The sequence below is a fragment of the Cyprinodon variegatus genome, unplaced genomic scaffold (assembly GCF_000732505.1).
Source record: "Cyprinodon variegatus isolate N-32 unplaced genomic scaffold, C_variegatus-1.0 Scaffold4, whole genome shotgun sequence".
NCBI lineage: Eukaryota > Metazoa > Chordata > Actinopteri > Cyprinodontiformes > Cyprinodontidae > Cyprinodon > Cyprinodon variegatus.
The window spans coordinates 1,680,181-1,696,923 of record NW_015150457.1 but is presented as its reverse complement, the minus strand read 5'-3'; the positions used below and the strand labels follow the sequence as shown (position 1 = coordinate 1,696,923).

The window sequence follows — 16,743 nt, the reverse complement described above, 5'->3', positions numbered from 1 at the left end:
TATATATATATATATATATATATATATATTCCATTTCTTAAATGAAATCAAAGTTTAAACAATCAGTCGGATATGTATTACACAATATGTAGGTGTTTTTTTTGTTTTGTTTTTTTGCACACCATTTAAAGTGTTGCATGATGGTATTCTCCCATTCAGATCCATTGGAGTAGAGCAGGACAAAAGAAACCCAGTTGTTTTCTTGTCAAGTTCCAAAAAATGGCTTATTCATTTAACTCTGTAAATCTGCAGTTTGAGTTTCAGGGTTTCTTATAATTTAGTAGACACTACTAATAAACTTAATTGAATTAAATTGTTTTCGATGATTAAGTACTGAGTTCTGTCCATGAAGAGTGCAACTATAATCTGAGATCCTACTGGCTGGTTATTTCTAGCTCTTCATTTTATTGGAAAACTAATTTATCACTTTGCAATTCCTTTGCCTGACCGTTAACAAATCCACTCAGTCTTATAAAGAACACTAGACTTAGTTGGTTAGACATCTAAGGGATGCACTGATTGAATGGCCGGCAGGTTTGTTTGCTTCAGTTTCCTCAATTTTGGGAGATAAAAGTCTGAAAATCAATGGTTTAAACTTCGATATACATTGAAGAGCAGTAATTTCAGAACATTTTATTGTTTACAAGGTACTGATTGATGCCTTTCAGTAAGATAATATTGAAATATTGGAGGCATCTTGTAAACTTAAAACAACTCACAGCGTCAGTTATATAAAAAAAATAATAATAATTCTGTATCTATCAAATTCGGCATTTGAATTTGTTTTGAAGATCTATAATCGCTAATCGACCAGAAAGCAGCAATCGGCAACCAACTTGAAATGTGTATTGAGCAAAAAAATCTTGACTTTCACATATCCAGTTTACACATTAAAAACCAGAAATGATCAGAGGGCTAAAATAAGCAATAGAAAACTTTATAGATAAAAAAAATAATGCAAATCAAATTACTGAACAGGCTGACTGCTGTAAAATAATACTTTCTTTAAGAGGCCAAAAATCGAGGACTAATCGAGAACTTCCAATTTTTTTCCAGGTCTTCTAAAATCAAAGTTTAAACAATCATTAAGTGTATTATAGACTGTGCATGAATGATGCAGTGTGTCCGGTGGCTGATTTGTACACTATTTAAAGTGTTATTTCCTGTTGAAAACCCAAAAACCAATCAGTGCTGTTAAAATGATTTCTCATATCACAAAAACTACATAGGATGCCTTTTAAGTTTCTAAGATTAAAAATAATTAAGGGATTGCTTTCTACTAGGACAAAGACTTAATTATTCATTTGGTTGCAACTTTTAGATCACTGACTCTTCCAGCCACACTCTTTACTCGAAAGAAGATGCAACAAAAGGAAAGTTTGCTTTCACCACGGAGGACTACGACATGTTTGAGGTTTGCTTTGAAAGCAAATCCCCCATGGGTAAGTGTTAAATTTAAGAGATTTAAAGTAACAACATGCACCTAGTAGAAAAATTATCTTAATTTGTTTGATTTTATGCAATGATTAGATAATGCGGATAGATTTAAATCCTCAATCTGATAGATGTAACTAGTTTTAGAGTGCTGTTGCACAGTGATAAGTTTGCTTGGCACAATAAATAATCTCAGTGCTAAATTTCATATTCTGTTAAAGTGTAAATCATGTGAAAATCTGCAGGAACAGGAAGAGTGCCTGACCAGCTGGTCAATCTGGACATGAAGCACGGAGTGGAGGCCAAAAACTACGAAGAGGTAATGTTTCAGAAGAAGACTTCTGTGCTTCCTGATTATAAAATTATTTAAATCCCAACATGTAGATAAATACTTTACCTACTTGGCCAGTACAACCGGCTTGGAGATTTTCCAGTCCAACCATATTTACTTGATTATTCTTAATCTCAAGTAAAATATTGCCTTTTTTTTTTCTTTTTGGAAGACGTGCTTCAATTCAGTTCTTTCAATTTTCTTCAGTTTATTTACAGTTAAAGATAAAAAAAAAAAAAGACAGAAGATTTGAAATCAGTGTAAAGGGTTAGTTTAGTTTCTTTGTTCAAACAGAAGTGTCAGTGCCATTTGTCAACATTGTAAATCTTTTTTTTATTTTTAAACAGGCAGAAATATAAAAATGCTAATTGTGGCATGTCAGTTGATGTAGCAGAAGGAATCGGAAGCTGTCCGTCTTGTATTCTGGACTTTTCCAGTAATTCCTAATAAATCGTCAAAGTGTAGATTGCTGAGATTTGCCTTCCTCTGCCCACATGTATTGTGCAAACATTACATGCTGTTCAGCTGAGCAAATGCGTCGGTGGATATTCACTGTTGAACTTGAAGAGGGTATTCCTGTCTGTTGGCGAGAGGGTGGAGCTGAAGTTACGCATCTATTAATTTCTTTAATACTTGAACAAATTTGCAACAAGTTAAAAAAAACATGGTTACACAATGCTGTCTGGCAGACACAATCCCTGCTGTGGTGTGTTTTCTTTTTGAGGGAGTGGAATCTGTTTGATAGGGTCTAAGAAATATTTTAAGGTATGGCCCATCTTTTTGTCAGGCTGTTACCATAAAGTTATGATTTAGATCTAACAGGGTTTCCGGGGGTCATTAAAAGTCATTAAACAATTATTATTTTTTTTTATTATAAGGCCTGATTTGGCATTAAAATTAATTAAATGCGATGATTTTGGCATTTAGAATGCTTTATTTAGAAAAAAAGTTTCTAAAAACAATTTATTAAACAATATATACATATGCAAATATATTGCGATAAATTTGCACGGAACTGCTTCCGGTTGATCGTAAAGCTGTATGTTCAGAAAAAAAGCTCGCTGCGGAGAAAAGGCTAGAGAATGGGGAAAATGCTAATTTTCATTAAAAGTGGCTGGAAATTGAGGAATTACAGCCTGCCAACGGAAAAGATGAAGGAATTTGCCGTGTATATATGAGAGTCATGGGTATTTGTTGATGGCATTAAAATTATTTCTAAGAGCATTAAAAATCATTAAATTAGAGTTAATTATTCCTGTATAAACCCTGTCTAAAACAAAACTTTCAAACTCTCCTTAGATAATCTTTGTCTCACATTTATAATAGTGTCTGATACTCACTGTGAAGTTTGTGAATGATGGTACCGAATAAAATAATTGTAGATCATGACTTAACTAAAAAAAGCAGGCATGTTTGATTTTATACTAAAACACATAAGGAAAACCTTCCAAGTGTTTTTTTACTCTAATTAGTAGATGTTGTTTTGTAATAAATCAATATCTGATCATTCATATTATCAGCCAGGTGTGTAGCATGTTACGCCCCCACAGGCTCTGATAAGCATTTGGTCTTTCCATGATGTAGATCTAATGCTTTTATATGGGTAAAGCTAATTTGTCTTCCGCTTATAGATGAGATTGATTTCCATCAACTGTGGCTCTGATTGGTAGCCTCAGTAACACAACCTGTATTTTCTACTCAAACTTATATGGAACAATTAGAAGAAGTTTAACGTTATGTTTGAACACAATTATTTCGGTAGATGGACCATTTAATTGACAAAAACTACAAACATTTGTTTCAAGATACTAGAGTTTGGTGTTTGCCTCATGACCTGTTAGTGTTACTAACCCACATCTGGTCGGTATACAGGGAAGCAGCATTCTTAGAATGCTTAACAAGGCCTGTTAACCTATCATAGTATCTACTACTTTTTTGTTTTTTTTAAGCCTTTTCCAGTTAAAGTACCTGTGACCTGTATGCTGATAAACCTGTTACAACAGCTGTTCCAACTATTTCCACTGGAAATTTCTCCATCAGGTTATTATTTTTAAGTGTAAAGTTGCGTCAGAAATTCAAATATTTAAACTGGTCTTGGGCAATAGTGTTTCTGATGTCCTAATAGCTTATTTGAATTATTCCTGGAAGAAGAGTTTTATTTAAAGAATACTTAAATGGGACAAACAAAGGATGCTTCTTCCTTTTTTTTCCCCCCTTGTACATGAACTTTAAATTTAGGTTGTTATACATATAACTATCAATCGGAATTAACCATAAATAAAGTATCTATAGAGGTTTGAGAGTAAAGAAATGTGCAAAACTGCAGTTAGATTATTTTTGTAATAACTTTAGTGTCAAGTTTAATCTTATTGTAATTATAAATCAGCATTTTCTTACAACTTTCATAAATGAATGCTGACCAGATACTATAGAAAGGATATTGGGTAAAGTCTAAAAGCGGTTATGTTAAAATCAGTTGTATAATTCCAGGGCATAAGGATATCTTACCCAAGTAGGTTTTGGAAATTAATGCTTTTAAATGTTAAAAACGCTTTACTCAAACTTTCAGAGCTATTGTTTAATCAAAAATCAAAATTTAGCTCAGCAGTGACACCTACTGGCCTCAGTGTTTCACATCATTTCAAATGTTTTGTTCTCTTGATTGTTTTGGAGAAGCTGACATCTAGAAGTGGTTTTTAATCAGCTCTTTGTTTTGTTATTTTTCCTCCAGATTGCAAAGGTGGAAAAATTGAAGCCTCTGGAGGTTGAACTCAGGAGACTGGAAGATCTGTCGGAATCCATCGTCAATGATTTTGCTTATATGAAGAAGAGGGAAGAGGAAATGCGGGACACCAATGGTACGCAAACTTAGTATTTGTAAAATTAGCATACATGTCGTTTTTCTTTTGGATTGAGTAAGATAGGGGTCCACAAGATGAGACTTGTGAGTTAAAAGAGGCTCTATAGCTGTTCAGCTTCCCAAATGGAAATAATTATGAACATTTATTATTTATATAAATATATATTTATTTATTATGCAATATTAGTATAGATCTTTTGCAACAGGTTGATCCTAATGGTTTACATTTTTCTGTCAATTTAGGTCAGTTGTTTTATAATTGAAGTTTGTTTTTTAGTCCTTTAATTAAGTCTTTTAATGCATAAATGCATGCATAAATCGTTTTCTATTTTCTGAATAGTATGATTTAAAAAACGTGGCTGACCCCTGGTCCAGGAGAAGAGGCCGTATTTGGTTTAGTGCATCAAGAAGTAGGATTTGCTCTTCATTAATGTATGACTGTTTTGTATCTCTACAGAGTCGACAAACACCCGTGTGTTGTACTTCAGTATATTTTCTATGTGCTGTCTCATCGGTCTGGCCACGTGGCAGGTCTTCTACCTGAGGCGTTTTTTCAAGGCAAAGAAGCTGATCGAGTAGATCGACTCATCAGGCTCCTTCCCTCGAGGGGGAGGAAGCTGCCTCCCAGTCAGCATACACATCCCAGCATCCACCTTCTTTGGACTAGCTTCAACAAACATCAAGTGGGGTTTAGGGGGCTCAGAATCTAGTCTCAAAGCTCTGAGCGTATCCATAATTCCTCTGGGGAGAATAAGATTTACCTGCTTATTTACTAGTCTGAAACAAAAACTTTGTGGAGAGAAATGCATTGTAAGACATGGGAGGTACAGGTTTCTTTCTGCATTGTTTTGAATGTTGCAGCTTATTAAATAAGAAATTTTTTTTTCCCTCATCACTCATTTAAAAAGTTTTTTTTTTTTTTTTTTATTGAGCTCGGTGTGAGTGGATGTGCCACAAGTGAATGTCTGCCCCTATATTAATGCACGCATTTTGTTGCAAACACATATACTATTAATACTGTTTTATTAAGTGAAGGCTTTTTCAAACATGGAGTGTTGTTCCTCAAAGCCAATAAGCAACCACTGAACTTCCATGTTGTCACTTAAATAACATACATGTTTGGTAGCTAAATTTAACTCTTTAGTTGTTGGGTTTTTTTTCCATAATTACCACCTTGTTGTTTCTACTGGTATCTTGTTTTTGTGGGATGAGTGGGGGTTGAGTATACAGATAAATGTCCTCCTAAATATAAATTCATTCTCCTCTTTGAACTTTGGTTTGTTCAGATTCCTTAATTTTTTGCATCTAGGTAATTTCTCTTTGCCCGTTTCAATGTATTTATGCAATGTTTGTCGTGTCAGAAGGCGGTGGTCTGATGCTGTGACAAACTGAACCATTATGAAACATACAGCCTTTTACTTTAACTCCAGAATATCGCCTCCAAGTTACAGAACTTTCTGATCCATCCAGTGTTCCTGTTTTCTTTCTAATGTTTAAGACCAGGGTCAGGTGAATGTGGACGGTTGCAGATATTCATATTTAATTTTTTCATTTGACAGGAAACATTGAAGGCTGTCCTCGTACATTTTTAACAAACATGCGCATGGAGCGCAGTCAATTTTTATGTTGACTGGTAAATTTTGTAAATTTGTGTTGGGCTTTTATTCAATAAAAAATTGGATGGATTTCACGAGTTATTTTGTCTTTTTTACTTAACTTAGGGAACTATATATTTCTGTTTCATAAACTAAACTTCAGAAGAAAAAAAAATAAATAAATCAAGTGCTTATAAAGACCTTCTCTGAGTCTTGTGGCATCAGCCATCTTCTACTGTTGTGGACAGTTTCTACCTTTGTTAAATGGAGGCGGAAGTTCAATTGAAGAAACTAATTCCTTACCTGCCTCCCACACAGGCCAATAAGCTTTGAACCACATCTCTACGAAAGCCAACCAGCATCCAGAGTTCATCTTAAAAGGGTCTCCAAAGGCACATTTCAGTGTGCTACCCAGACACAATCACTTGTTGCGCTATGCCTGACTTTGATTCAGATGACCCCAATTCAACCCCCCATCTCCAGCATCATAGCTAAAGCTTCATGAGAGTGTCATTCCTCCCGGACTCTTACTGCCTTCCCTGTTTCATCTCAATCGGTCCAGCAGAAGACCATCATGTTGAGCCTGCTTCTGCCAGAGGTTGCTTCCCAAAGGGGAGTTTTTCCTCTCCACTGTTGCTTCATGCTTGCTCATCGTGGACAGGTTCATGCAACCATCTTTCAGGTCCCCTAATGAAGCACTATGAGCTCATGCAGTCCTCTTGATCTCTCCATACAGCAGTCATGGACTGACCAACTTCATCTATCTCTACTCCACCACCAGTTTCAGGCCTGGGGGGAAACATCCCTATTTTTTACTCCTGTTTATGCATATCAAAGCAAAATTCAGCGCTAATGTTTCTGGCTGAGGTTGAGCACCAATGACTAAAGTAATTGTATCAATAAAATTCTTCTGTCTTTTCTTTCTGTGTGAGTCTTTCAGATTGAAATAACTTGCTGCTGTCATTTTTCATATCTCAGATATTGCTGCTATTTTCAAATATCCGTTACTGTAAAAATGTCTATAGCTGTATATTGGTTATTTATTCTCCAGGTACACAGTTTTTTTTATTGTTAAAATAACTTGCAGTACAGTACATTTATTGTTTATGTTATAACTCTTCTCTATTATGGTATTCTTATAAATTTTTCTAAGGTCCACATTTGTTCTACAATCTTTTTGCTGCTCTTAATTCTATAATTTCCCCATTGTAGGACAAAAAAAGGGATTTTATATTCTGTTCTATTCTAAATGAGCAATTAATGAACAAATCTGACCATTTAAGTATTTTATCACTAAGGATTTTATCTCTCTTACCAAAAAGATTGACATCTCCAGATCATCAATTAGGTGTTGAAAATCAAGTGGATTACCTTTTTATGAAGCATTTAAAATAACACCGCTAGTTCCTGGCAACCAAAAGCAATTAAAGCATGACAAGTTGATGTTACTTTAAAGAAAATTAATTAAAAAAAAATTTTTTTAAGACCTGCAAAAAAAAACCCCATCAATCTTATGGAAAACCTTTGGGATAAATTGAGAGCGTAAATCATATTTCAAATGCTTACATCTTCCAGACACATGCCGCCAAATCTTGTAGATGGCCTTCCCACTAAGGCTGATTAATTAATTGCATTTGCAATCAAAATGCAATTTGGAAAAATGCATTTTTCCAAATGCAAATAGATTTAACAAGAGTAAGACATTACATTCCTCCCTCCAGGCTTTTATGTGGCAGTAATACGATTAAAGTTTATTGTACATAGAAGTACAATACCCACTAGTAGAAGTAAGAACTTGTTTGTGAAAGATTTTTTTCCAGCATGTTATTGTCATTACACTGACACAGGTACAGGTACAGAGCAACAGAGCATTTAACCCATCCCTGTGGGGAGCAGTGTGCAGCATCCAGGGTGCAGTGTGGGGTTAAGGGTCTTTGCTCAAGGACCCAGAGTGGCAGTCCATGGGAGAGAGGATTGAACCTTAGGATTGAAAGCACAATGCCCCAACCACTAGACTGCCACTGACTCCCCCTCTGTTTTTTTTTTTTTTTTTTGTTTGTTTGTTTTTTGTTTTATTGATCAACAGTAAAGGCCTGCATTACTGTACTCTGGACAAGAAGGCTTTTAAGGTCATGAAAAACTAAAAACCTGTAGTAAAACATCGACATGCTTGCGCTTAGTGCAAAGGATTATTGCAATCACAATATTGGTTGAAAATAATCACAATTTTGATATTTGGCAAAATCGTTCAGCCCTAATTCCCACACACAAAAAAGTTGAACGTGGTCCTAGCTGCAGACACCATTAAGAGTTGATTGTTATTAACAATCATGTGAGCGTAAAGGCAAACCAGTGAAAATACACTCTGCTTATTACTCAACTGACTTTAGTTTGTTGAGTTGTTTGAGTTTTCTTTATTTTCATGATTATGAAAGTTTAAGATTCACACTTAAGGCAACAAAATATGAATTAATTATTAATACATGAGAAATTATATACTTAACAAAAAAGTGTGAAACAACTGAAAATATGTCTTATTTTCTAGGTTCTGCAAAGTAGCCACCTTTGGCTTTGATTACTGCTTCGCAAACACTTGGCATTCTCTGGATGAACCTCAACAGTTAGTAACCTGAAATGGTTTTCACTTCACTGGTGTCCCCTGTTAGGTTTAATATAGTGGGATTTCTTGCCTTATAAATGGGGTTGGGACCGTCAGTTCGCACCTCCATCAATTTTCTGTAACGGTTATCCAAAGCGGGGTCACGAGGGGTACTGGTGCCTATCTCCAGCCATCTACGAGCGAGCGGCGGGGTAAACCCTGGACAGGTCACCAGTCCATCGAAGGGCAACACATAGACACACAACCATTCACACACACACACTCACACCTAAGGACAATTTAGAGAAGCCAATTAACCTAACAGTTATGATTTTGAACTTTGGGAAGAAGCCGGAGAACCCAGAGAGAACCTATGCATGCTCAGAGAGAACATGCAAAATCTATGCAGAAAAAACCCAGGCTGGGAATTGAACCCAGGTCCTTCTTGCTGCAAGGCAGCAGTGCTACCCACTGTTCCACTGAGCAGCAACATGATACACACTCATGAAGTGAAAACCTTTGTAAAGGCATCAGAGCTTTGTATGACATCACTAAATAAACAGCATATATACACTACATGATTTGTTTTTATTAAAGGGAATGGCAGTCTAGTGGTCAGGGCATAGAGCTTGGAATCCTGAGGTTCCTAATTAGTCACACGCCTACAGACTTCCTCTCTGGCTCTCCTACCAAGACCCTTAACCCCACACTGCGCAGCACAATGGCAGCCCACTGCTCCCCAAGGGGATGCAGAGTTAAGTTTCTCCAATGTGAGATCAATACAGTTAAATTATTATCATTATAGAATAACTCCCTTTATTGTCTCACAATGGGTAAATTAGGCTGTTAAAGCAATAAGAGTGGTCACACAAATGTGGACCTTAAAAAGTGCATAAAAATAATAGAATAAGTGGAAAAGCACTTAAAAACAACCACAACTGACTAAAGTAAAAAAACAAAAAAAAACAAAAAACAAAACATAAAACAGTAAAAATAATATAATATAAATACTGTGCCTCTGAACAATAGATAATCAATATAAGGCTGTGGCCATTTTTACAGTATTTTACAGCATAGTAAGATATATATATATATATATATGCATAGAGTGAGAGATATGTGTATGTATATTTGTGCATACCTTTCTGTATGTATTAATAAAAAATATATATATACATGTAACATTGCAACATACATACATCGTATCTGAATATTCTATTACTTTTAACCCCACTATTAATATTTAAATACACTGAACCATTTCTTATTTTTTTTCAGAAAAAAAAACACAAAACCTTGAAAATAAGTTAAAGTTGATTAAAATTGATTACGTGCCTGCTGAACACGTTACTTAAGCGGAATTGTTGACCGCCCCAAGATGGCGCCACCTTTCCTGTTTTTTTTTTTGTTTTTTTTTTGACGCAACACCGGATGTTCTTCACAAGTACTTCCGGATCATATTTCACAGCAGAAACTTGCTGTTGTATTTCCTAACGTCTCTTCTGTATCAGAAATAAAACCATGCCGGGCCCAGATAAGGAGACGGACCTGACGGAGCGGGTTGAAGCCTTTCTGTCTGACCTGAAGCGCGGAGGCAGCGGGGCGGGACCTCTGCGTGGTTCGGCGGAAACTGCCCGAGAAACAACCGCACTGCTCCGCAAAATTACAGCTCAGGCTCGTTGGAGCAGCGCAGGTTCTTTTATATCTAATTAAACGGCAGCTTAGGACGAACTTACGGAAAGCTAAATTATCATATAAATGGTCATAGTTTTGTTATGTATGAACATCTGACACATCTGTTGTACCATAATTTCAGTCATTGAAATGTGTCAAGCTACATCATGGTTTCTTGTTTGTGTTCATTAAATTGAGTAACATTTCAGTATTGTATTATTGTTATATCTAATAATTAACATTTCTACATTCTAAAAAGTGATAATCATCAAATATGAAGGGGCAGTCTGTCCGCAGTCTGTGTCAGCGCCGCTTATGATGGAAATGTAATTAAAAGAAACAGGTCTACACCCTGTAATTCTATTATTAACATTGGACCACTTGTTTTAGGTGATCTGATGGAGATAATCCGGAAAGAAGGGAGGAGAATGACCGCTGCCCAGCCTTCAGAGACCACAGTGGGCAACATGATCAGGAGGGTCCTGAAGATCATCAGAGAGGAGTATGCAAGGTGAGGAGAGACTGACTGGTACCTCATCCATGGACTGGGAATGGAAAAAAATAAACATAATGTGTTTGGAAAACATGCAATTAGTTTAACCTTAAGTCCATTGCAGGGCAACACAGAGACAAACAGGACAAACAACCATTCACTCACACATTCACACCTAAGGAGAATTTAGAGAAGCCAATTAACCGTCATGTTTTTGGACTGTATGAGGAAGCCGGAGTACCCGGAGAGAACCCACACATGCTCAGGGAGAACATGCAGAGAATAAACTCAGTTCTGTGATTTTTAATTTATTTATGCTGATCTGCATCCCGCACATTTTGTACCTCTGTCTGAATTTTTTCCCATTTAGGCTTATCTTCACTTCATACATTTGTCTTTAGAGTTTAGAAGATGCTTTTTTGATATAGTTTATTTCGACATTTTTAATCACTTGGTGTATTCAAACAAAATAATTAAACATAAAAACCAACATTTATAATCCTGAATGAAAGGAGCAGAAAGGATCAAAATATGCAACAAAAAAAAGTTAATGAAACAAAATATCTGTAGTGATTGAAAGACATAATTTTACATGGTTAACTGTAACTGACATAAACCAGGATCAGCATGTTACTTTAACGAAGATGCTCAAAGTAAACCAGTTATGTCTGACAACCCTTTAGTCATGGCTGAAAAGAATGCATCCAGTCAAGTCTTTGGAAATTAAAGGTATAGTGGAGGATTTTCTTTTTTCTGGGTGGATCATCAAAATAAGAGGTCCTCCTAATTGTCAATCATTCTGGTGATATGTTTATGTAAGGCCGTCCTACATGCTCATCCCCATTTTCCCCAGTGGTGAGGCTGACATAGTGGAAAAATACTAAATCTTCTTTTGGAAAGTAAGCTTGTACGAGCGACGCAAACAGAAAATTGTAAACCGAGTGTGCAAAAGGAAAAATTGGCTCATGCATGCTCTCGAATGTGTTTAATAGGCGTTACCTCTCAGGGGTGGGTACAGGATTGTTCATTTGTATTTCTTTTTAAAGTGAAGAGGGCATGTCGTTTAACAAATGTGCGAAAATACTCCACAATTTTTTTAACACATTCAAATTTTATTGGATTGGAATGTATAGAAAGTTAGAAATTATTCTATCTAATTTTCTACCTCTCTTCCTATTCTAACTTTTTGACAGCACAAGACATACCTGACTCCTTATCCCCCCTAATTTCCTATACTTCCTGTTGCTTTGATTGTAGATTTAGGCATGTTTAATTTTTATTTTGTTTAATTTTTAGGATAATTTTTTTTAACCGTTTCCAGATCTTTGTCGATCTACATGAACCTGCATCACTCACTCCTGTCTTTCCCATTTTCAAGAGTTGCTAATGGATTCTGTCCCATCAAAATTACAGCCTCTCCGATGCATTTAATAGGTGTTCTCTCTCAGAAGAGGTACAGGGTGAAGAGGGCAGGATTTTTCAAAGATCCTCCGCTATACCTTTCAGGATAAATGCATTTATGGTGCACAGAGTCAAACATTTTAACCTTTTGTTGTCTTTTTTATTAATATTTAACTGTTGAGGTTTTCTCCCCAGGTCTAGAGGTAGCAGTGAGGAGGCAGACCAACAGGAGTCCCTCCATAAGCTGCTGACCTCTGGAGGACTCAGTGAGGAGAACTTCAGGCAGCATTTTGCTCCCCTCAAAGCCAATGTCATAGAGGCCATCAACGAGCTCCTCACTGAGCTGGGTAAGATGGTTTGCTCTGCAAACAGGAAAATATTTTTGATTTGGTCTGTAAGTTTAAAGAACTGTTTCTGTCGTTTTAATTTCCAGAGGGAACAACAGACAACATCTCCATGCAGGCTCTGGAGCACATCCACTCCAACGAGGTTATCATGACCATCGGGCGCTCTCGCACAGTGGAGGCTTTCCTTAGAGATGCCGCACGGAAACGCAAGTTTCATGTCATCGTAGCAGAGTGTGCTCCGTTCTGTCAGGTATCTGAAGTGGATTAAAATGAACTTGAAAACTAAATTTTAGAAGAAAGTTCATGAGAAACTTAATGCATCCACAGGGACATGAAATGGCTACCAACTTATCCAAAGCCGGCATAGAGACGACAGTGATTGCAGACGCAGCGATATTTGCAGTCATGTCTCGGGTCAATAAGGTATTTGTCTTCACAGAAAACTCATGCTGTGATCAGGGGGATGATCAGCAACTAAGTTTTAATATTTATATGTTTGTCAGGTCATCATTGGAACTCAGACAGTTCTCGCAAACGGGGGTTTGAGAGCCGTTAACGGGACGCACACTCTCGCCTTAGCAGCCAAGCATCACTCAACACCTCTTATTGTCTGTGCCCCCATGTTCAAGCTGTCGCCTCAGGTACAATAATAAAGTACTTCATCTATTTCTCAGGTATTTCTTAAACAAAGATAAGAAACAGGAAATGTTTTCTTTCCGTAGTTCCCGAACGAGGAGGACACTTTTCATAAATTTGTCTCCCCACATGAAGTCCTCCCTTTTACTGAAGGTACACCTCTTTGCATGCATAATGTTTCTTCGTTAGAACAGTTTGTCAGCTGTGGTCATTGAATGTGTTTCAGGTGAGATCCTCTCAAAGGTCAATGCGCACTGTCCCGTGTTTGACTACGTCCCTCCGGAGCTCATAACACTCTTCATTTCTAATATTGGAGGACATGCGCCATCATATATCTACCGACTGATGAGTGAACTGTACCACCCAGAGGACCATGAGCTTTAATCCCAGTAACTGATCAATAAAGATGATTTAAGCTGTGTCTGCAGTGCTTGGTTTACTTTTGGGAATGGTCTTTGTGTCTAAACTGTTTCTATTTGATGATCTCCTCTTCATGTGGAAGAAAGTAGCTAAAGTGGCTCCAGTTTAGATTGTGTTAATTCAGCATAAATATAGATAACCAGCACTTAAAGACTAGATGGGGATTCATTTCTGATTAACTTATAATGGAAAATATTAATCAGATGTTTACTAGGGGTTTCCTGATTTCTGAAGACTGTCAGTTGAAGAAAGTTTCATTCATTGGTAAGGGCGTGAAAAGGAGGAAATAGGAATCTATTTTAAACCCCCAGCCCCCATCACCGTATTTTGAAAAACTGCTAAAAGTTGGAGCTATAGTTCTCCTGATTTCTCACAATCAGTCAAAAGATTTTTAAAGCAGAAATATCCTTTATTGTGCCATAGTTGGGAAATTTAAATATTGCAAAAGAAAAACATAAATGGAGTATATTGGATATAAAGGTTAAAAAAAATAAAGTTTAGAGAGATTAAATTTGAATCCGAACAAGGATACACTTAAAAGGAAATCGACAGTAAATTAATAGTAAAGTACGGTAAATACATTTTACATCTAAAAAGTAAAACAAATCCTGACAACCTGTTTCACGAACTGAGACAATAAGTATGATCTATCAATCAATTATGAGACTGATTATTGTTTTACTGAAATGTTTTTATCATCTGGTCATCAGAGCTTGATGTAGTATCAGCTGACCTCCAGTAGGAGGCGGTGTTGGACAAATGCCACAGCTGCTGTTTGAAGGTTTTAGATGAAAAAAGAAGCTAAAATAAGTAATAAAGCAGCTGTGTTTTGTTCCAATGTAACTGTAGGTGTGGCAGTATTGTAGTGATGAGAATAAAAAGACTGGGTCTCACTGTGTTGCTCAGGCTGAACTACAGCATCTATTCACAGAGGCGATCCCACTACTGGGCAGTACGGGGGATTTGACCTGCTCCGTTTCCGACCTGGGCCGGTTCACCCCTCCTTAGATGACCTGGTGGTCCTAGGCTCCCCCAGGATCACCATATCTATACTGAACTTAGTGTGGACCCCTGCTCAACATAGGCCACTGCAGCTCAGAGCTCCTGAGCTCAAACAATCCTCCAGCCTCAGCCTCCCAGTAGCTTGGATTACAGGTGAGAGCCACCACACCCGGCGAGGAGCAGCTGCTCTGACAGGAGCATCACCTGGATAAAGGAGGAGATAGCAGGAGACACAGGAGAGGGACACCTAGAGGTGGGAGAGGTAACTGCACATAGTCAACTTTTATTGCTCTGAAATGTCTTTAGGTATTTAAAACTATGTGACGTTTAAAATCGACTTTGTTTTTAAATTCCAATCTATAAAACAATTTGTTTGTGTAGACGTTGTTAATTATTGCCTCCAGTAATTTTTTTATTTAAAAACAACAGTTTCTTTCTGTGTTTATAAAACTACTGAGTTCATATTGACTGATTAACAAGGTAAGTAGCCTGTGGGTCTGAAAAAGTATTTAGAACAGAGACTTTACAAATGAACCGGTTCTAATTTCTGTCTTTCTTTCAATCAGCCTTCAGCCAAAGGACAACATGCTGCCATGTCCTCAGCTATAATGTTTTACTAAAGAATTAACCAAAAGATTTCTCAGATCCTCTCTTGAACCAGTGTTTTTCATTCATGTCTTTTCATTTCCTGATACCATAAGTAAACTTTTCACTTTCTAGAATAATTTTAGACTTCTGAAATCCTCTAGCTGTTCTATATTTTAGATCTAAATGATAAATAGATGTGTCAGGCTGCTGAAAAGTCATTCTGAAAGAGTCTACAGATCTCACTGGTCAAAAGGGCACAGAAGTGCTTGTTCTTCCTGCAGAGGATGAGTAGAGCCCACCTGCCCCCACCCATCCTCACCACCTTCTACAGAAGCACCATAGAGAGTGTTCTGACCAGCTGTCTCACTGTGTGGGGTGGAGGCTGCAGCGCCTCAGACTGGAAGAAGGTGAAAAGAGTGGTGAGAACAGCAGAGAGGATCATCAGGGCTCCTCTTCCCTCCATTACAGACATTTCATCACAGCGCTGTGTGTCCAGAATCCATAACGTCATCAGCGACCCCTCACTCCCCCACCATGTACTGTTCTCCCTGCTGCCCTCTGGGAAAAGGCTTTGCAGCATTCGCTGTAGGACCAGCAGGTTCTGCAGCAGTTTTTCCCGCTGCCATTAGACTGTTGAACTGTTGAAACTAATCAAGTCACAAATGGAGACTCTGCATCATGCTTGTAAACATAATATTTGCAAAGCATGGCGAATTTCTTAATCCCTTTAAATGAAACTCACCTCAGTGTTTTACTGCATTTTGCACCATATTTATTTATTTATTTTGCACTGCTCTGAAACTTCCATATCAATGCCTTTTGAACCATGTCTTTAAACTGGTTTTCTTCTTCTCCTACTCTGGTTACATTTTGATCACTGCTGCACTTTATAAATAGAAATGTTATTTTCCCTGCAAAGCTGCTCATTCATGGTTTAAAAGCTGTAGGCATCAAAATTTCATTTAATATAGACTTTGTGTATTTAAAATGACAATGAAGTTTGTCTAAGTCTAAGAGCTATCAGACTTAGATATATTTCAACCAATGTAAATTCTCTTCTTAAACAGTTTACTGTAAGAATCCTCTTGATCAGGACCCACCAGATGTACATATATTTAGGTAAAGCATTTCTATGTGTCTACCTTTCACAACATTTGGCAGATTTGAAGAAAGCATCAGTAGGGAAATTCTCTGAAAATATGTGTTTTGGACAGACATATTCAATGAAACGCATCTTCACTCATATCAATTGGACATTTATTTTAAAAATACAGAATCTATTAAATATGTCATCAATCAGTGAAGGTCATAGTTGAATCATGGGTCACTTTGAAATTATATTGGTCAATTTAAATGTTCCAAA

General features: G+C 37.0%; 2 protein-coding genes across 2 annotated transcripts in view; both read left to right on the top strand.

Annotated features, from left to right (window-relative positions):
- Nucleotides 1-6,310, top strand: part of tmed10 (transmembrane p24 trafficking protein 10) — a 7,486-nt gene extending 1,176 nt beyond the window's left edge. The window contains exons 2-5 of the mRNA XM_015372181.1: nucleotides 1,322-1,442; nucleotides 1,680-1,753; nucleotides 4,497-4,623; nucleotides 5,083-6,310. Coding sequence (XP_015227667.1) covers nucleotides 1,322-1,442; nucleotides 1,680-1,753; nucleotides 4,497-4,623; nucleotides 5,083-5,204 — 444 coding nt within the window. The 3' untranslated portion in view covers nucleotides 5,205-6,310. The remainder of the gene's footprint in view (nucleotides 1-1,321; nucleotides 1,443-1,679; nucleotides 1,754-4,496; nucleotides 4,624-5,082) is intronic.
- Nucleotides 6,311-10,272: 3,962 nt separating this feature from the next.
- eif2b2 (eukaryotic translation initiation factor 2B subunit beta) lies at nucleotides 10,273-13,790 on the top strand. Its single transcript, XM_015372162.1, has 8 exons — nucleotides 10,273-10,512; nucleotides 10,884-11,004; nucleotides 12,583-12,734; nucleotides 12,821-12,984; nucleotides 13,062-13,157; nucleotides 13,238-13,375; nucleotides 13,457-13,523; nucleotides 13,597-13,790. Exons 1-8 carry the CDS (start codon nucleotides 10,341-10,343, stop codon nucleotides 13,752-13,754), a joined length of 1,068 nt encoding a protein of 355 aa, XP_015227648.1. The 5' UTR covers nucleotides 10,273-10,340; the 3' UTR covers nucleotides 13,755-13,790.
- The last annotated feature ends 2,953 nt before the right edge of the window (nucleotides 13,791-16,743 follow it).